This window comes from Oppia nitens, unplaced genomic scaffold, assembly GCF_028296485.1.
Source record: "Oppia nitens isolate AA-2021 unplaced genomic scaffold, nextdenovo-longstitch-racon4-pilon3 scaffold7_pilon_pilon_pilon, whole genome shotgun sequence".
Lineage (NCBI taxonomy): Eukaryota > Metazoa > Arthropoda > Arachnida > Sarcoptiformes > Oppiidae > Oppia > Oppia nitens.
Window position 1 is genome coordinate 1858055 of NW_026533251.1, and position 20295 is coordinate 1878349.

At 25.8% G+C, this 20295-nt stretch overlaps 7 protein-coding genes across 8 annotated transcripts; 2 read left to right on the plus strand and 5 right to left on the minus strand.

The window, feature by feature from the left end:
* Positions 1-1316: 1316 nt before the first annotated feature.
* On the minus strand, positions 1317-2355 carry LOC128963229 (elongin-A-like). The gene is made up of 2 exons (XM_054309729.1): positions 2025-2355; positions 1317-1959 (listed from the first exon to the last, which is right to left on the minus strand). Exons 1-2 carry the CDS (start codon positions 2155-2157, stop codon positions 1409-1411), a joined length of 684 nt encoding a protein of 227 aa, XP_054165704.1. The 5' UTR covers positions 2158-2355; the 3' UTR covers positions 1317-1408.
* Positions 2356-3043: 688 nt separating this feature from the next.
* LOC128963068 (pyridoxal kinase-like) lies at positions 3044-4844 on the plus strand. Of its 2 annotated transcripts, none has more exons than XM_054309530.1 (6): positions 3044-3087; positions 3420-3528; positions 3608-3854; positions 4048-4082; positions 4154-4239; positions 4318-4844. In XM_054309530.1, the coding sequence occupies exons 2-6, from the start codon at positions 3427-3429 to the stop codon at positions 4766-4768; spliced, it is 921 nt and encodes a 306-aa protein (XP_054165505.1). In that variant the 5' UTR covers positions 3044-3087; positions 3420-3426; the 3' UTR covers positions 4769-4844. The 2 variants fall into 2 exon arrangements, with proteins under 2 accessions (XP_054165505.1, XP_054165504.1); XM_054309529.1 differs by lacking the exon at positions 3044-3087 and adding an exon at positions 3207-3300.
* A 487-nt stretch (positions 4845-5331) lies between these two features.
* On the minus strand, positions 5332-6382 carry LOC128963522 (beta-1,3-galactosyltransferase 1-like). Its single transcript, XM_054310037.1, has 2 exons — positions 5392-6382; positions 5332-5339 (listed from the first exon to the last, which is right to left on the minus strand). Exons 1-2 carry the CDS (start codon positions 6380-6382, stop codon positions 5332-5334), a joined length of 999 nt encoding a protein of 332 aa, XP_054166012.1.
* A 1250-nt stretch (positions 6383-7632) lies between these two features.
* LOC128963523 (guanosine-3',5'-bis(diphosphate) 3'-pyrophosphohydrolase MESH1-like) lies at positions 7633-8371 on the minus strand. Its single transcript, XM_054310038.1, has one exon. It carries the CDS (start codon positions 8185-8187, stop codon positions 7633-7635), a length of 555 nt encoding a protein of 184 aa, XP_054166013.1. The 5' UTR covers positions 8188-8371.
* Positions 8372-8711: 340 nt separating this feature from the next.
* LOC128963162 (biogenesis of lysosome-related organelles complex 1 subunit 1-like) lies at positions 8712-9387 on the minus strand. Its single transcript, XM_054309654.1, has 3 exons — positions 9249-9387; positions 9107-9179; positions 8712-9031 (listed from the first exon to the last, which is right to left on the minus strand). The coding sequence occupies exons 1-3, from the start codon at positions 9307-9309 to the stop codon at positions 8803-8805; spliced, it is 363 nt and encodes a 120-aa protein (XP_054165629.1). The 5' UTR covers positions 9310-9387; the 3' UTR covers positions 8712-8802.
* A 3773-nt stretch (positions 9388-13160) lies between these two features.
* LOC128963524 (sodium/hydrogen exchanger 9B2-like) lies at positions 13161-14489 on the plus strand. The gene has a single exon (XM_054310039.1). The coding sequence runs from the start codon at positions 13329-13331 to the stop codon at positions 14487-14489; it is 1161 nt and encodes a 386-aa protein (XP_054166014.1). The 5' UTR covers positions 13161-13328.
* A 1339-nt stretch (positions 14490-15828) lies between these two features.
* LOC128963804 (F-box/LRR-repeat protein 6-like) lies at positions 15829-19003 on the minus strand. The gene is made up of 6 exons (XM_054310335.1): positions 17875-19003; positions 17476-17705; positions 17072-17411; positions 16740-16883; positions 16254-16676; positions 15829-16192 (listed from the first exon to the last, which is right to left on the minus strand). Exons 1-6 carry the CDS (start codon positions 18394-18396, stop codon positions 15896-15898), a joined length of 1956 nt encoding a protein of 651 aa, XP_054166310.1. The 5' UTR covers positions 18397-19003; the 3' UTR covers positions 15829-15895.
* Positions 19004-20295: the final 1292 nt, after the last annotated feature.

Here is a 20295-nt window from a genome sequence, read left to right on the forward strand (position 1 = left end):
ATAATAGATTGTTTATTTACATAATATTAAATAAGGTTGTAAATAATTGTTTAATAAATAAATGTTATAAATTGTATAATACAATATACAATGTTGCTTATATTCAATTTTATTAATGTGTTAAAAACATTAGCAATAATAGATAATTATTGTTTTGTATTTTAATTAACATTTATCTCACTTTAGATTATAAGCTTAATTGTAAATTAGATGTACAATATTTAATAATAATTGCAATAAATATCAATATTATATATTATATTATGTATTTTATTTATAATTTACAACTATCATAATTCATTTATATTTGTCACTATTTTTGAAATAAAATATTATTTATATTTTTAATAATTATTGATAACTAAAATATTGGTAAAAATTGTAATTATTTTATAGTTATGTTGTTATTATTAAAACTCTTATATAAATAATTATATAAATATAAAAAAATTAATAATTGAGTAATATTTGTTGAAAATAAAAAAGTAATAAAATATCGATTACCGTTATTAACTTTATAATAAAACTATTTATTTTTAAAATAATCTTCATATAGATTAGCTAATTATAAATAAATAAATGAGTTAACAATGAGATTGAGATTTATGTCTTACAATCTTAACATTAATGACTGAATTAAACCCACTAATAAAGATTGTATTATTTTCTGACATAACTATTACTGTATATATCATGTTATCTTTTTTATGTGATAATTATATTCATATCTTTGATTTATATTTTGAGAACCGTCCGTATGGATCCAATCTAATCGCAGCTATAATTTTTTTAATAAACTAATATATTAATATAGTAATATAAATTATAAAAGTTTATACAGTATATCAATATTCATATTTTTTTTATTATAGCTCTCGATTTTAAAAAAAATTGGTTAAAAAATGTTGATTTCTATTATTATAAGTTTTTTTTATCATAAACACAAATAGAGCTCATGAGGTAAATATAAATATTTTTATTTTCTTGTATACAGAATATAAGATAATTATATAAACTTTTGTTAATTTACAATAACAATTGTAGATAATTTTGATGACAATTGTTTATTTTCTCAAAATAATCGATATCTCATTTTATAATAAATAGCAAGTGATTGACTAATATCACCAATATTTTTAAACTACAAAATAAACCATTTGACTAATACGGGTAATTTATTATCATAATTACGGTAGTGATAATAATCGTTATACAGTGTACACTATACCTACTTACAAGTTATACAGTAAATGCTTATCTTTAAATATAAATTAAATTAAATAACATTAATTAATAAATATTTGATGAATACATCTATTAATACATTAATTTATCAAATGTTAATATAAATTAATGATAAATTATATGACAGTAAATATGATTAAATAATAACAAAATGAAAGAAAACTTATGAAAAAGGTTTCTGTCGTTTCATTTGAAGACATTTCTTCATAAGAGGTGCAATCGTCACCTTCTTCTTATGATTTGTGGTCATCACATCATGTCTTGCAATCGATATTTTTGCCATCGACTGTGTTTCACATACTTTGGTTGTCTTTCTAGTAGTTTTCAAAGACGCTGTTTTGTCTTTAATACTAGTCGTGAGTTCTTCAAGTTTGCGTTTGCGATCACTCATTACTCGCCAATAAAACTGACGCCACGACTCACTCGACATCTTGTTTGGGATCCCATTGCTGTGCTGACTGTCCTTACCATCGGTGACGACAAAGTAGAAGTCGTTGCGACACAATTGATGCCATAAGCGTTCCGTCTGTGATGTTAACCAAGGATTCAATTCTTCAATACGTTTCAAGTCGTGTGATTCACATCTCTCGAGAAGTGGTTGAATGATATCGTAATTAATCGACTGATTGATTACCAATTTGTCAAAATGTTGGCTAAGCTTTTCGAGACATAACATCTTCAATGGACTGACAGTCCGCACAGTCTTAGAGTAACCTATTTATTGGTAAACGAAAGAAAATATTAATTTTATAACAAATAAGTTAATTCAATGATAATACCGGAGAAGACGTTTGTTTTGTTGGTTTTCCTTTCAAGTCCTCCATTATCTCCTGAGTTAGACAGTCGTCGTCGCAATCGTTTCTTCGACAGACTGGCCATCGCTGGTCTTTCATCGATAACTAAAAGACTCATTTTGTGTCTTCACTTCAATCAACAAACAAAATGACAGAATTTAATGGATCAGCTAATCATTGGATGTGTTGTCAACTTTATAGCGATTGTCATCTGAGATGTCTTTTTCAAAAGTCATTGAAATTCAATACAATCGGCGCTTAAATGCAATTCACAAACAAATCAAACGTGTGGTACAAACACGTGTTCATCAATTACGTCTATATCTCTAGTTTTTTACAGGTATTGTATAATTTAGTCCACAATTAGTTATAATTTAAATATAATCTATAAATTTATATATATATTAATTATGAATAAAAAAAAGTAATTAAGGTATAATTAAAATTATTTTTAAAATTCATTAAAATGTCTATAAGTTTATTTAATTTAATTAAACATACTGTACATACAAAATATCATTGAAACAATATTAAATAATCTTAAAGTTATATTTATTTTACAGTATTAATATTTATATTAATAATTTAAAGACTAGAAATCAAATCGATATACTGTACAATAAAACTAAATATATATATATTAATAATATTTTTAATTGACAAAATATCTATTGGAAATTATCTTAATTACCGGTAATACAAAATTAATTATTTATTAAACTATTATATACAGTATTATAGTAATAAAGTATTTTTTTTAATTAATTTCAAAAATGCAATTCAAAAACATATGATTGAATCGATACGAGACATGCGCTTCATATATGTTTTGATAATTATTAATAAATTTATTTTATGGATTTTAAATGCAAAAACATTGCTATATTTTTTAATACAACTTAAAGATATGATTTGTATAACAGTTTAAATGTTTATATTAATTAGCATTGATTGCTGTCCTTAATATTGTTTACTTATAATAATGATTACTAATTGTATTACTAATGTTTTATAGCATTTTGTAATCACCAATAATAAACATGTGATTGTATGTAATAAAATATCTAATGTATAATAAAATAAAGTAAATTATGAAATATTTAACTTTTTTAATAATGCCTGTTCATAGACTATTAATTATTTAATAAATACTATATCATTTAACATCTAATACAATAGTAATATCATATACAGTATAAACATTTTATTTCCTTATTAATAAATACAGTATTTTATTAGATATTTTATAACTGTATAAACGGTAGGATTTCATTAACATTTTATTTAAATTATCATTTTTAAAATTATTACAAATTACATTGTTATTTAATAATTTAATTTAAAAAATTTAATTATATTTTATTATATTATATTTTTAAGTCAGATAATGTCGATAAACTCATGTACTGATGATTATCGGGTGCTATCCATTCAAAGTCATGTGGTGTCGGGATATGTCGGCAATAAAAGTGCAGTTTTCCCGTTGCAAGTAATTATATGCCATTTATTATGAATATCTTATTTGTCATTATTTGAATAACATTTAAAATATRATAATTGTTGGACAGGTATTGGGCTTTGAAGTGGACGCCATAAACTCCGTACAATTCTCTACACATACCGGTTATGAGCACTGGAAGGGACAGGTGTTGGACTCAAGAGACTTGTTGACAGTGTTTGATGGGTTAGTCAAAAATGATTTACACAAACAATATACACATATACTGACCGGTTATGCAAAGAATGAATCGTTTCTTGAGTCGGTGCTTGAAGTGGTCAATACTGTCAAACAGGCCAATCCCGGTGCTATATATCGTACGGTTATAAACAATTACATAATTATATTTTAATAATAATAATTTTAGATTATTATTTTTTCAACATAAAATTGTTTTATATTTATTTTACTAAATTAATTATCCAAGGTTATTTTTTATTGTTATAAATCATTTATTGATTACAATTTTTGTGCAAAAATACATAACATTTAATTTGTTTTTATCGACAGTATGTGATCCAGTTATGGGAGATAATGGACAAATGGTTTGTCATTAGATTTATTAATACTTTAACTGCAAATTTATTATTAATTATGATATACTGTATAACTTAAGTATGTGCCACAAGAGTTGCTACCCGTCTATAAGGATAAGATCATATTGATAGCCGATATACTGACTCCCAATCAATTTGAAGCCGAGTATGTATTGCCTATAGCTATAAATTTTTGGTTGTCTATTGATTATCTATTGATAATTATTTTTGTTTGTTTGTTAAGGTTATTGACTGGTATTAAGATTAACAACGATTCAGATGCCATCCAAGCTATCGATGCTCTTCACGACTTAGGCATTCCTACGGTAGTCATATCCAGTAGTAATTTGTCTCAAAATAGTAGTCATATGGTAGCCATTGGCAGCAGTCGGGCCAACGGCCATAAAGAGAGAATCAAACTGTCATTTCCTAAATTGAACGCTACTTTTACGGGAACGGGTGATCTGTTTGCCGCTTTATTCTTGGCCTGGTTTACAAAAACTAATAAAGATTTGAAGACTACCTGCGAGAATGTCATTTCCACATTACAGGCTATACTTAAGTCAACCTACGATTATGCTGTCCAACAGCCCGGCGGCGCTAAATCAGTAAAGAATACTGAACTCAGACTAATTCAAAGTCGGGCACAACTCGAGAGTCCGCAAAACAACATTAAAGCCATTGAATTGGTTTAAAAGGCAATAATATATTGACAATTAAGACTAAGGTAAACATTACCAGTACTACAATATGTGTCAAAATGTTATAAATTTTGATCTCATATGTTATTAATTAGATACTTATTTTATAGTTTTTTAAGTTAATTATTATAGAATTTATTCTTTTAGATAGATTTATAATACAGATTTATTTATATGATATATATACAGAAAAATTTTTAATTAATTAATTTGTGCCTCAATTAAGGTCTTCCATTATAGCATGTGATTAAAATTATGATTCAAAATTATCCATTTGTAACTATTATTAATTTTTTTAATAATTAAATCATTATTGATAATATTTGCTTAAACTAAAATATTATAATAATTATTTTATAGATACTAAGAGTAGTCTAAGTAGACTAAAAACTATTAAAATTAGTTTCTAATCCTATATTACCATGACAATATTTGAAATTGATAGTAATTGGTACATTATCTAATAATTAAAAAATACATAAATTTAAATTAGATTTTTGTAGCCTTTAATTAAATTAAATTATTACTTTTAATATAAATCACTATTATAATAGAGGCTATAATACTTAAAAAGATAATCAATTTTATAAAAATATTATTCATATATTGAACGTTACAAAAGACTGAATTGTTTTTGAAAAAATTCCAGAGAAAAGTCATTTTTTGAGATGTAATACACGGATAGATAATGGCTGTAGAGTACAGATCACAGACATGTAGACAACCATCTGATTGTATAAGTGTTGTGTCATATCTACTAATACCAGTTTTCTCGGCAATAACTCCGGTGATGAACAAGTCATCGATATCCAGTATGTGATCATTATATTGATCAATGGTATGCAACAAACTAATAACAGCACTGTATGTCATGATATATGCCGGCCCATTCATATATGATGGCAATTGATTTGATGGATAAACTGATTGTGAAATAAACCATTTGTGACCAATATTTCTTTGAGGACCAATATGTCTTAAAACTGAACCATAAATTGCTGTTTTATCAAATTTGTTCAGATTTTGCAATAATATTTCAATATTAACGACTACATCGTCGTCAACCTTAAGAATTAGCTGATGTTTTGGACAATTCTTGCAAATCCATCGAAGTATTGCAATAGCTTTTAGCGTTAGATTATAATAGCTTTCGTGAAATGGAAACTGAATTATATCAGAATATTCTTGCGATTCCTTCATTAAATCTCTATTTACGGTGTCGTTAGTATTCAATGCAATAACAAAATAGACACTAATATTATATCTTTTGACATCCGATACCCATGTTTTTCGTAACACTTGACGTTTTTCATAATATTTTCCAGTCGACTGTCCACTTGAATGAATAAATATAACAATTGGGTGATTGTAAAAGCATTGGCGATGTTTGGGCTCTAATATAATGTTTTTAGTCAATTCTAATTCACGTTTGGTGTGAATATAATTTCTTTTAAAGTTATTATAATCATTAGGTTTCAGAGAATTGATATCAAAATAATCATAATTTGTATAATAAGTCCAATTTAGCAGTTCATATGATATATAGACAGTTACTAATATACAGAAAACTGCTAACAGTATGAATCGCTGTTGATTAATGGCAACCATTACAGAGATAATGAATATATTTTTATGAGTATCAATGAATATTTTAGGCAAATTAAATAACACTATTTAAAATATTCATATTAATACTTTATATAAAGTGGCCACAAATGATTGAAAATTTGAATAATTTGATAGATTAATGGATTGTAGAGACCATTAAAAAAACTCAATGCAATTTAAATGATCAAATTACATATAACAGCATTAACTACAGTAATGTAAAAATTTATGATTAACTAATTTACGGTGTTTTATATACTAAATTGATGGTTTGATGTTAAACTAAACTAGTAAAACTAAATAAATTATTAATATGATTTATTTAGTATCAATAAATACCGTAAATAAATTAAAAGTTATATATATATTGTAGTTTAACAAACAGGGTAATAATTTTTTATATTCTAGTATTATATACTAAAATTATAATTACCTGTAGATAATACATAAAAATACTGTATCTATGAAACAAAATTTTATGCATTGAAAAAAATGTTTGCTAAGTACTTGTTGTATACTTAATTAATTAAGTTAATTTACCGGAAATAAAAGTCATTATTATTTATTGACGATTATTGATGATAATACAAAAATATTACATCATTGCCATAAGGGTTAAGACTGATTTTTGCTAAATATCTCAATAACTATTTGAGCTAGATGAAATTAAAGTTTATGAGAAACATGGATTTATGGAACGTATACTTTAATATTATAAATTTTGCATCAATAAGCTTATGTAGCCGAGCACCGGTATTTTATAATTTCAGTTTAATAAATATTAAATACTAATTTCATTATATTATGACAAAAAACGTTTTTCAGGATTAACAGATGATATTTTCAATTTAATAAAATAGACAAATTTTCAATATTAATATTAATAATTGAAATAATAATATTAATATATTAATTTCAATATTATAAAAATTTCAATTTTATAAAACAAACATTGCTTTACAAAATACCTACACTTTTAAACTAAAGTATTTCAAAATTTTATATTTTAGACATATTTGTATCTAAATTAACATATTTTTATGTTTTGATATCACTTATAGTTTGAGATATTTAGCAAAAATCAGTCAACACTTATTGCAATGATTTTATATGCTTTTTAAAATACTGTATTAAATTTAACAATAATTAATAATAACTTATAAGTAATAATAATTTAAAATTTGTTTTAAGCAATATTTAAATCAGTATATAAAACAATTCATTAAACAATATTATATTATATTAATTATTTATTTGTCAGGAATTTCGACGCCTTTGATGGCCAATACTTGTCTCAATTGTTGTTCAATGGCCTCATTAGTGCCGATCATACCTACTATCACACGAGACGCCCACTCAAAGTACTCTTGAATGCGTGTTTCAGTCCACCCGACGGGTGGGTTAGTCAAGAGGTCATTCAAATTGTATAATTTGTCCGACAATTTGACTAATTTGGCCGCAAAGCTCAAGTGCGGTGAATGCTTTTCTTGAAGACGTTTGCGTTTCTCTCGCGTCAGTGACTTATCATCGGTTACTTCGGCAACAATTGAGGCTATTTCTGGTCCAAACTCGCGAGAGATGTCATCAATAGTAGTGTCTGTGTCTTCTACAGTGTCGTGAAGAACAGCGCCACACAAGACATTAATATCGTGACAGTTGGCCGTCTGGACCAACGTATTCATGACACCAATCGGATGATTAATATACGGAGTTTTGTTGTCTTTTCTCAGTTGATTCCTGTGAGCAATGGCTGCATAATTGATGGCTTTGACTAATACACTCATGTTTTCACTATTTTCTGTCATTTTTCATTGATGTCAACAATTGTTTGTCAAACTCGAGACCTAATAGTAAAATAATTATATGAATGTATATATCTGTGATATGTTGAAGAATTGGCACTTTTGGTGATCAGTTGATAATTATTCAGAAATATATCAAATATATATATGACTGATGAAAATGTTTTATTAAAACTATTTCAATACAAACAGCTGTTTGTATGATAATAATGAATGACTCGTAAATTCTGTGACAATAATGATGACAATCAATGGTTAAAATCATTTGAAATTACAATTTAATTCATTTTCATAAATATCAGATAAAATACATGATATTTATGAAAATGAATTAAATTGTAATTTCAAATGATTTTAACCATTGATTGTCATCATTATTGTCACCATTTTTTTCGTCTATTCAGAGACTAAATAATTATTTTTAATACAAACTTATCGTATAAATTAAAATTTAATTTGAAAATATTTATTACAATAAAAATATCAAATCATAAACTTTTTAAGTCATTTACCTAATAATTAACATTAATTTAAAAATTATATATTAATAACAAATATGATAATTGAATTGTCATTAACATTGTTTTGTATGACTGGAGACACCAATTAACCAAATGATCATTTGTGACACTTGTATGTGTATTCCAGTGCTGAAGACACAGTTCTCATGTCGTGTTCAATAGCTTTGGCCCAATTCTGGACGTCACCCAACTCTTTGACCGCTTTGTTAAAGTTGTTCATCAAATGCAGCCATTGATTAACCGATCGCTCAAATTGTGTCACATTTTGTACCAATTGTTTGGACTCCGAGTCCAATCGTCTTTGATTTATATAAGTCTGAGCCACTCTTAAGCCAACAAATAATAGGAAACATATCGTATATGATATCAAATGTCAACTATAACTAAGTCAATGATAATACCCATCATTCAAATGGTTGACCAGATTTGCCGTCAAATCGACACAACTGTTGATGGCTTCTGACCTTTTGGTGTCTAAAATAATATAATAATTGATCACTAATTATATGATTACAATGAATGCAATTATTTGATACTAAATACCGATTTCTTGTCGTTTCTTGTTTTGTCTGATCTGATGATCGCAAAGCATTTGAGACAACATTTTGTGACACAATTTAGACAATTATTTCAAATTATATTCAAATTATCAAAATATTGTATCAAATATAATGTCAACTAATGTTCTAAATATTGTTGTCATTAATAAAGGGCTTAAAGCATATAATCGATGAACAATGAGTTAGGCCTTAAGTTTTATGATATTATTTTATAATTAGCGCATAATTCAAAATTTAACAAAAATTTAATGATTTTTAATGCAATAACTTTGTTATTAATTTTTATTTAAAATTATAATCAATTATAACATATTAATATACAATTAAACTATTATATAATATTATAGATACAGAATTATAATTTTGTTAAGATCTTTATTTTAAATATACATTAATAAAAACTTTTTATATATCAAAGTATTAATTAGAATTTATATCAATAATTAATATTAATTACCGTATTATACACTTAGAGTATAGTAATACAGACTTTATGTGTCAAACAATTTATTAGTTATATATTTTATATTATAATTGACTTAATTGTGATTGTTATACAATTTATCAAAACTAATAGTTGGTGTTGTAATCACTGATTGTGTATATCCATAGCTTATATCAGTTGATGTCGGAAGTGTTGGTGTTGTAGTTATTGATTGTGTAATGCAATGGTTTGTATCACTTGCCGACTGTTCCCTTAAGTTATTTCTATTGATTGTTTTATCATTGATATATGTGGCAAATATTTCCAATAATGCCATTTGTATTGATGTATATTTGATGTCATAGTCAAAGACGGAAATAGTAGTCAATTGACAAAAGTTGTTGTGTTTTATCATATTATTGACGAAATCATTGACTTGAAGTGATGGCCGAAACCATAAATTGATTATATATTTGGACTCAGATTTTGATAAAATATTTATTAATTCTTTGAAATAAACTTTAAAATAACTATTTAAAAAAATATTAATAATTTACTAAAATTATATAAATTATAATTGAATTACCAAACAATTTGCGATAAGTCAACACTTATTTGTTTGTGTAGATTGTGTGCGATATTAGCCATCAATTTATTTTCTAATGACTTAATTTTGTCAGTTTTTGATTTCAATTCATTGAAATAAGTAATTATATCTTCGGCTATGTTGTCATCGCTGCAAATACTATAAGATGTTCGCATCATTTCATTGACATACAAACGGAAGACTAAAAGACTTATTGTTTTGTTCACATATTTTTCTAAACCATAATTCAAAAGATTACGCAATTCTTTCTCATATTTGCTAATAAATTAAATAATTGAAATCATTTTAATAAATATTAAATTATAATTAATATATATTTTTTAGAAATACCGGCAAAAACTTTTATGTAATTCATTAACAGATTTTGGATATATTGTGTGAGAATCGGTATTAAAAAAGTTATGTTCAATACTTGTGAAGTTAAATGGATGGCATCCCATAAAATTAATTATGGATATAATAACTGTAATAATAAACAGTAGTTTAATATTATTAACAATTTTCAATTACTGGTTGTACTAAATTTTTAGTTTGAAAAAGTTTGATAGGCAAGCAATTTAATGCTAATTAAATATAATAATAATACTTACATAATATGCAAAATATTAATTTTATCATATTTTTGATTTGTTATATTTGAATAAAATAAAAACATTGATTTAAATTTATTATTTATGAATAGTTTTTAATAATAAATAAATAAATAAATAAGTAAAATGTTTTTAGGAAATATATTTTGTTAAAATTTTAATTGAATTATTTTAATTATTAATAACTAAAGTATTGATTATTAGTTATTTAAACTGTATTAAATAGTTGTATATAGTTGCCAAAAAAGCCAAATAGTTATTGAAATAGTTATTTATTAAATTTTTTAGTTGGAAATCAAGACACTATTAATAACCCATAAATGTACTGTAAATATAATTTCATAATTTTTAATACAACATACAAATTGTTGGCAAAAAAATAAATTTCTAAAATAATAGAGAAATTTCTAGAATGTTTCTAAAAGAAATTTCTGTCTATGGGATTCACATATTAATTTTGTTTTTGTAACAATACATTATAATTATAAATAATAACTAATTATACTTATTTTAATTAATATTCAAATTAAATAAAATGAATCTATTTAATTATATTAAATTGTAATGTAAATAATATAAAGTAAAATTTGTACAGAAATTATTTTTTGATTTTTTTAGTGAAATTTATTAGAAATTTCTATACATATCTATACATATTATTTATGGTATTTGTAGAGTATTAAATTACCAATAAGCTTTTTTGCGATATATTACTAATTAAATAAATTTCAAAAATATACTGTATTTATAATAATTTTTTTAAATCATAAGTTTTATGTAACTATTTGTTTTAAAAAAATATTTCTTTTAAACTTACGTTAAACATTAAAATTATCAACAACAAAATAAATTTGAATATGATAATAATTAAAAATTTATCTGATTTATTATATATAAATAATAATATAAATTTGATTAATTTAGTTTTGTTGATAATATAAGATTTGTATATTTAGATAAAATTATAGTTCAAAAAATCTTTAAAAATCTTTAGGGTTCTAATGGATGCCTAAATTTCACTCTATTTTAAAGTCATATTATTTTCAATTTTGTCAAAATGTCTGGGAATGTAAAATCACAAAATCTTGGTCTCAGAGGGGCTAAGATAGCCATACTTCACCCTACCATCCATTTGCTTAACCCTCATATATATATATATATGTTAGGTTTATATATACAATATATGCTTATATAATAAAATATAAAAATAATAATATTGTGATAATTACAATTTAGTTTAAAAGAGCTATTTATCACTTATGTACAGTAGATCACCAATGAATTCATTYTATTTATTAATTTAATTTTAAAAAACATTTTATAAATTTGTCAAAATTGTCTAATAAATATTTAGTTCTATAATTTCAAAAACAGATACTAATATTTAAAAAATTATTATAAATTATTGGCGATTATATACAATATTTACTCGATATATATCCATAAAATAAATAAATAATATTATATATTGAGTTTACATTCAAGTTTCTAATTGAATCGTAGTTGTGAAATGAAAGTATACTTAATTTACTTTATTATTATTATTTATATACTTTATTTTAGATAATAAATAAGCAATTAATATAAATTATCATTTTCTACTGATAATACAGTAGTTGAATATATTATTGATATTTTCATTTCACAATTACGATTCGTATTCACAATTCTAACGTTTTTAACAACATAAAGTCACTTTCATAACCCCTTTAACTAGTTTTTTACTAATAACTCAAAAACTAATTTAGATAGTTAAACCAAAATTTTATGAGAAACATGGATTTCTGGAACGTACAGTTTGATACAATAATTTTAATAATTAATTGCACAGGTAGGCTAGCTCAGGGAGGTGTGATATCTCAAAAACTATAAAAGATATAGAAAAATTATAAAATGAATAATATACTAAGTTTTTGAGTTATTAGTAAAAAACTAGTTAAAGGGGTTATGAAAGTGACTTTATATACATAATAAACATGTAATAAATAATAATAAAATTAAAGTGATTTAAATTTTATTATAAATATATATATAAGTTAAATATCATTTGATAGATAAATTTACAGTATATATTTGTATTATTTACTCATTATACAGTATTTAAACAGTGTTTACAGTAAATAAAGTTTATTAATTATATATTTTAAAACATAAGTTAATTTCAATGAATTAATTTTTTATATCACTAACAATTAGTGACAAAAAATTATGAAAAATTAATTATTAATAATCTATTAGTAAGAAATGTCAATTTTTGATAAAACTACAAAAATTGTCACTTATTTGATTATATTATTACTTGTTTGGGCTCTTTGCTGGAGTATAATTGGTGAAGAAGCTGATCCACCAAATGGATCATTATTTCAATTGTTATTTCTGTTTGTTTTGGCCTATATTTGTGGACAGTTATTATCAGTGATTCATTTGCCTCCACTATTAGGAATGCTTATCATTGGATTTATAAGTGGGAATGTGTTTGACTTAAATCTTAATGAAAAGTTGTCGTCAACTTTCAGATCTATAGCTTTGGTTATAATACTATTGAGAGCGGGTCTCGGGTTAGACCCTAATGTCATTAAAAAACTAAGCGGTATTTGTATCAGACTATCATTGATTCCATGTATTGGCGAAGCTTTCACTATATCTGTGGTCACATATCTACTAATGGACTTACCATTTGTCTGGGGAATCCTTTTGGGGTTTATACTGTCGGGTGTTTCTTCAGCGATAGTCATTCCCGATATGATAGTATTACAAGAGGAACAGTTAGGAACAAACAAAGGCATACCAACACTGCTGATGGCATCTGCAAGTGTTGATAATGTGGTGGCCATCACAGGATTCGGTGTTTGTTTGAGTTTTGTATTTGATAACAACTCATCTCTTGTATGGAATATATTCAAAGCTCCGGTCACTGTCGTCGCCGGCATTGTTGGCGGTGTTGTGTTTGGACTGATATTGTGGTTAATCCCAATCAAATGTTGTCCTCAAGAAGAGCAACAAAATGATTTCAAACTATTAAGACTTTGTTTATTGCTATTGATTGGTATGTTCTTAGTGTTTGTCAGCAAAAAAGTTGGTTTTGATGGTAGCGGACCTCTTGGATGTCTTATATTTTCATTCATAACATCACTTAAGTGGAGAAGCTCTCCTTTTTACGAACAACTAAGAAATTATTTATGCTATCTATGGCTTATATTCGAAGTCTCTTTATTTGTCTTAATTGGATCCGAAGTCAAGATATCTGATCTGAACAACAGTTCCATAGGATTTGCTGTTATTTCACTTTTCATTGGATTACTTATGCGATCGATAATTACAGTAATGGTTACATTTGGTGCTAATTTTAAATACAAAGAAAAACTATTTATAACACTTTCATGGATACCAAAAGCTACGGTTCAGGCGGCCATCGGACCAATTGCTTTGGATTTAGCCAGAGATAGGAATGATTTGCAACTTATAAACTATGCTAAACTAGTGTTAACATTAGCCGTACTATCCATTATAATTACTGCCCCTTTAGGATCAATTGGCATTTCATTATCTGCTAAAAAGTGTCTACAATATGCTAAACGACTTGATTATAGTACTGAAATTTGATTTAGAAATCAATAGTTGGCATAATTTTTCAATATTTTTTATAAAACAATATCAATGTATTTTATTTATAAATTTTATAACTATTATTTACAATAATTTGATTTTTCAAAGAAATGTTTCAAATATATTACAAATATTTATTGTATTAAAAGTTTTTGTAAATTTTAGTTTTAGTTAAGAAACTCTAATACTCTTATAAATCAATTATTGTAATTCAAATCAGATTTGATTTAAAGAGTTGCAAGAGTTTCGTTGAAAGGCAATGCAATTAAAGGTTAACTACATTTATAACTAAAGCACATATTATTGTAATATAATGTAATGTTATCTCAATTTATACAATAATACATAATATAATAAATTGATATTCAAGTTCAAAATTCAAATAAAATTTCAAATGTAGTAATTTTCAATAACAATTAAAGATAATAAATATTAAGTTCATATAATACATAATTATAATGTATATTCAACTATAGATTTAAATTCTCAAACAATTAATTTACAAAAAAATGAAATAATATTTTGATACATATTGTATATTTGTTTTATAAATTGTTAATTTGTGTAATGAGATATATATATAATATATATTTATAATTGTGCTGATTTTAGTTAATTGTTATCATAATTAACAATATGTTTAATAATAAATTTATGAGATAGAAATTAGAGTATTATTAAACCTCATAAATTAATCGAGAATTTGTATAATTTTGTTAACATAATTAAATGATATAAAGTTATCCACTAAATAGAATTTAATGTAATTTCATGAAATAAAATAAAAATAATATTTGACAATAAAATTTAACAACAAAAAATCAAAACGATATGTACAAAATAAAAATTAGCTAATATTAAGTAAACATTTATAAAATGTTTATCCACTCACTCGTGTATTTGGCAGTTAAAAGTCAATTAAAAATTTTGTGACATTATTAATCCAAGTGTATATTGTAAACGATGACAATGACAGCAATAAAATCAATTAATTTTTTGAAATGTTTTGAAAACAATACAAATAATTATCTACATTCATGTACAGTATATGCATATTATACGCTATATTAAACATTAGCCTATTTATTAAAAAAAACAATCTTTAACTTTAATTGATTTGATGATTTTAACTTTAATGGTTAAAATATATTTTTAATAATATGCAAACAACAAATAATTTAGACTAAAGTGCCATTTATGGCAAATATTTTCACACAAATGAGTGGATTTTTATAATGTTAATGAATTGAATTTAAAGTGAAAATGATTAACAGCTATAAATTATATTTAGCGATAAATATATGCAATTATTTATCAAAAATATATACAATATATTTATAATTTTCTTCATTTTTTTGTATTACCGGTACTTTTTATCGATAATATTAAGCTATACTTTGCATTCAATCATACTTTCCCTCCAATACTTCATTCTTTAATAAAATAAGCTCTTCACCAGAATATGACCTCTTTATACCTCTGGGCAAACCACGACATGATTGGAGATCCAATGACTCTAATTTAGGACAACTTTTAAACAGAATTTTTATGCATTCATAAGAAACGGCTGATCCTCTGAGTTGAAGTGTTCGCAGCTGTGATTCTTCTTTGCCCACTTCACACAACAATTTAATACAAGAGGTCACACTATCTTCACTGGTATTCCACGACAAGTCAACGTCTATTAATGACCGGTTCCACTGTTGATCAAAAAATAAAATGAATGAATTGATAACAATAATTATATTTTTATACGCATACCTTAGTAAAGACCATCTCGAGCTGATCCGTATTAAGTTTTGGACAATTGCTAATTGACAGATGCTGTATATTCCAGGCGGGAATTTTGACCAGAGCTCTGTGCGATAGATACCGTGCGCCACGAATATCCAATAGTTTAAGATTTTCGGCATTTTTGGTCAATTGTTCCAAAACATTATCTGTGTGTGCGTTTTGCATGATTGCTGTCGAAAAGTCTGATTTTGATGGTATACTCAGTTCTTCTAGTGCTTTAAAACCGTCCGTTTGTGATCCAGACGTCGATACCGTAAACGCAATGTTTGCGGCACGAAATATACGTAAGTTAGGACATGAAGTTTGTATTTTCTCTACGGGTATGGACGCTGTCTTTGTTAGCGATTCCACATTTGATATGTCCAATAATTGCAAATTTGGACAAAAATCCTATCATATTTTCTTTATTATTAAAACTAATTTATTATTATTAGAAAACAACAATTAGTATACCATTATCGATGTAATACATCCATGAAATGAAGGCATAGTATTCTCAGAAATGTTTAATGAAATCAAATTATTGCCACATTTTTCCAGATATGGCCGAAACACTGTCGTTGCAAAAGGACTTTGACTGTTCTGGTGTGAGGCGGCCTTCCATTTGAATTGCAATTTACGATACAATGGTCGATAGGGACCGGAAAGTAAATACTAATTAAAATTTTATACAATTTATGGTTACTTTTGATAATCTAAATTTAAATGTTAGCGATAATAATATTAATAATATATTATATATTACTATAAATTAATAGAAAATAACTTTAAGATTATATAAATACCGTAATGGCAGAGATGTCAAGTATAATAATATTAGGACAGTATGTACTGAGTGTTGTGAGGAATTGTGACGATATATTCTTGCAATTCTTAAGTGTCAATTCATTGAGACGATCGGCACATCTGACAGCAATCTCATCCAATACCCGTTCAGCGTTAGACCCGTTCCATGAGCTCAGGTTCAGTGCCTTCAAGTGGTCGAACAATTCATTTTCATTTAAAATAGCAAATAAGTCATTGTAGGCAAAGTCCACTTCACTGAATGTCTGCAAATCAAGACTTTTCCATAGAAGTGGTGTCGTTGTGATTAAATTGCGCCAACTTTCGCACACCTGAGACAAACTGAATCACACAAACGGTTCAATTGTTTATTAATAATCATTTATTTATTATTAATAGTATTTACTTAATCATAGATTGTGTCCGGTTTTTGTCGTCAACCAAGACATAGTCGAAGATTCTGATGAGTATCTCTTTTGGTAATTTCTGCTCAAAGTCGTGATCCACTTCTTTGAGAAGACAAGTAAACCTCCAATTAGTGACCAATTTTTTCGACTTATTTTCGCTCTCATCGACAATACATTTGTGTTTATAATCTTTTTCCAATTGTTTTCTATCATTAGACATATTCTTTCTCTGTGTATATCAATTAAAACCAAAAAAAATGTAATCAAATAACTATCGATTATAAGACTAATTGTTTTTGTTTTTAGTAATTGAACTCTAAATTAAACCAAATCTTAAAATGCATCTAAAAAGTCATTTATTGTATTAATAATAATATCACAGATAAAGTTAGACAAACCTTTTTATTTGATTTGTCAGCTGAACTGGTCGGTCGGCCGCCGTATCCGTTAACAAATTTGGTTCCCGGCTTTCGGCCCCTCTTTTTGGGCGCTAAAACAGCACCATTGGTGTTATCATTGGCGCCGTTATCTTTGTTGCCATTGCTCTGGCAATCGGTGGGTACAGTGTCGCCAACAATTGACCACTTCTTGCTATTTTTCCTTTTATTTTTCAATATTTTAATAGTTGGTATCACACGATCACCACTAACACCATTATTGGCCAAAACTGATTGATTCAGTAGATCTGTCCTATTACTGCTGCCTGAGTTAGTTTGCATACTGTCGTCACGTATGGGCGATGCAAGTGACTGATCACTAGTTAACTCATCGTTGGGCACGTAATCCATGTCCTCTTCGGAGTCCTCCTCAGGCCATAACTGTTTGCTCTGATAGTCAAACAGCACTTTCTGGTGATGCGTTGATTTACTTTGATTGTGATTATCCTCCTTAACACTCGTTTGATTAATAATGTTCATCATTTAATGATCACCACAACTGGTCCATTACACCAATCATCTGATTAACCAAACTTATCGGTTAAATATAATTACAATTTTCACGGATTTCTTGTCACAAATCATGCAATCGTTTAGCGATTAGTCTTCAGAGTAGTGACCAAAAGCAGTGCACAGATATTGATGTGTAAAATGTGTGACCAAATCAAGTGATAGTTGTTTATGTATTTCAAGTAATAAACAAAAATCATATGAAAAATGTTTGACTGTTTTGAAAAACTAATGAAGTTTTCTCTCCTCTCATAATAACATAATAGTATCGATCGTTCAAACAGTCAGACACTCGATGTTTAAGCGCTAATTCAATGCTCAGTCAATACAAACATATAAACTGTAATATTATTAATGGCTTTTAATTAGTTTGAAAAACAATATTAAAAACTGTCAAACAATTAATTAATTGAAGTAAAAGTATGAATAAAAGTAACCATTTGTTTAGTTATTGATCGTTAAGTCGACACAATCGACAATCGGTCTATTAGTACACTGTTTTACATTGATTTCAGTGCTGAATGGCTTAGCGATAGTATAGTCTATACTCTATAGACTATAGCTATGCCAATGATAATTGACTATACATTAGGTCTCCATTTATGTTGCATTTCATGTCAAATGTTTGCAATGTTTGCAATGTTTTGCCAATATTCAGGTCATTCACTGCTTTTGCAAATATCAAACCATCAATAGATGGCACTCATTGTGTCATTCAATACAATACATGTATTAAATGATAAGTGCTTTCAATCAATTGATTTTCAATTCTATACAATCTATACATCAAAAAGCAAATCAAATCTTTTTTTTATTCATTTTGTCAAACAATTCAATACATTTACAAAGTTATACAAACTCTCAAATTCACAACAGTTTACAGTTTAGTACACTTTATGTTTATTTCAGTACTTTTATTATACAATAATTATGTAGTAATAATTAAAAACATAGTTATGATATATAAATAATCATTTTTTTCAATCAATAAATTAGAAAATACATTATATTTTTATAATAATCTTATTTTTTATTTGTTAAATGCATAACAATTATAATTGAATTTAATAATCAAATGTGAGAATCGTTGTAAACTAACAGTTATTTTAATGACATAATCGATGGTCTGTTTGTAATGTTTGACACTTTATGTCCGAATCGATACTCTTTTGATTGTTTTTATTGCTTTCATACGTTTCAGTCGACAATCTGTTGAAACAACTGTCCATTTGGTGTCTCATCGGATCGTAATCTCATAAATTTTGTCCGATTTTTGTAATACAAATGTTATGTATTGTAACAAACAAACATCAAATATTAAAAATAGTTTTATTTAAATGTAATCATTATATATAATCTAATCATTGATTTTATCAATTATTTAATTATGTATTAATTGTCTATTTGTTAATCAATGGTCTGATTATTGATAGAGTATATGAAAAAATATAATTACTATAAATAAATAATTATTAAATAATGGTTTAAATTATATTTAAAAATGTACTAAAATGTGTTGAGAGGGGTATTATGGGGTAGAGAGGGGTTGTTTGAATTGTTTGAAAGTATACCCACTTTTAACTAAAGTTTTTTCAACAATATTTTACTTTACATTTTGCGCTCAATTTGATTGAATACAACTATTGGTAACTATTGGTTACACAAAAAGTAATTCATAAAAATATGTTAACTGTAGACAAACATTGATTCGATTGATTACATTGATTACACTGTCAAACAAGTGTTAAGAGACACAACAGTTAACACAATTCAAAATCAATTGCTTTGAATCAATGCATTGACTGTAAACACGCTTTTATAGTATAAGTATTATTATTATTATTATTATATATTACAGTATATTATATTAAT

What these genes read in the sequence shown, in the direction of transcription:
- LOC128963229 (XM_054309729.1), bottom strand. Translation starts at nt 2,157, where the DNA reads ATGAGTCTTTTAGTTATCGATGAAAGACCAGCGATGGCCAGTCTGTCG. An exon ending in CAAAACAAACGTCTTCTCCG is followed by an intron (nt 1,960 to 2,024) that starts GTATTATCATTG and finishes ACCAATAAATAG; the next exon opens with GTTACTCTAAGACTGTGCGG.
- LOC128963068 (XM_054309530.1), top strand. Translation starts at nt 3,427, where the DNA reads ATGTCGATAAACTCATGTACTGATGATTATCGGGTGCTATCCATTCAA. An exon ending in GTGCAGTTTTCCCGTTGCAA is followed by an intron (nt 3,529 to 3,607) that starts GTAATTATATGC and finishes ATTGTTGGACAG; the next exon opens with GTATTGGGCTTTGAAGTGGA. An exon ending in CAATCCCGGTGCTATATATC is followed by an intron (nt 3,855 to 4,047) that starts GTACGGTTATAA and finishes TTTTATCGACAG; the next exon opens with TATGTGATCCAGTTATGGGA.
- LOC128963522 (XM_054310037.1), bottom strand. Translation starts at nt 6,382, where the DNA reads ATGGTTGCCATTAATCAACAGCGATTCATACTGTTAGCAGTTTTCTGT.
- LOC128963523 (XM_054310038.1), bottom strand. Translation starts at nt 8,187, where the DNA reads ATGACAGAAAATAGTGAAAACATGAGTGTATTAGTCAAAGCCATCAAT.
- LOC128963162 (XM_054309654.1), bottom strand. Translation starts at nt 9,309, where the DNA reads ATGTTGTCTCAAATGCTTTGCGATCATCAGATCAGACAAAACAAGAAA. An exon ending in CAAGAAACGACAAGAAATCG is followed by an intron (nt 9,180 to 9,248) that starts GTATTTAGTATC and finishes ATATTATTTTAG; the next exon opens with ACACCAAAAGGTCAGAAGCC. An exon ending in GTCAACCATTTGAATGATGG is followed by an intron (nt 9,032 to 9,106) that starts GTATTATCATTG and finishes TGTTGGCTTAAG; the next exon opens with AGTGGCTCAGACTTATATAA.
- LOC128963524 (XM_054310039.1), top strand. Translation starts at nt 13,329, where the DNA reads ATGCTTATCATTGGATTTATAAGTGGGAATGTGTTTGACTTAAATCTT.
- LOC128963804 (XM_054310335.1), bottom strand. Translation starts at nt 18,396, where the DNA reads ATGATGAACATTATTAATCAAACGAGTGTTAAGGAGGATAATCACAAT. An exon ending in CTGACAAATCAAATAAAAAG is followed by an intron (nt 17,706 to 17,874) that starts GTTTGTCTAACT and finishes TGATATACACAG; the next exon opens with AGAAAGAATATGTCTAATGA. An exon ending in TTGACATCTCTGCCATTACG is followed by an intron (nt 16,884 to 17,071) that starts GTATTTATATAA and finishes TTCAAATGGAAG; the next exon opens with GCCGCCTCACACCAGAACAG.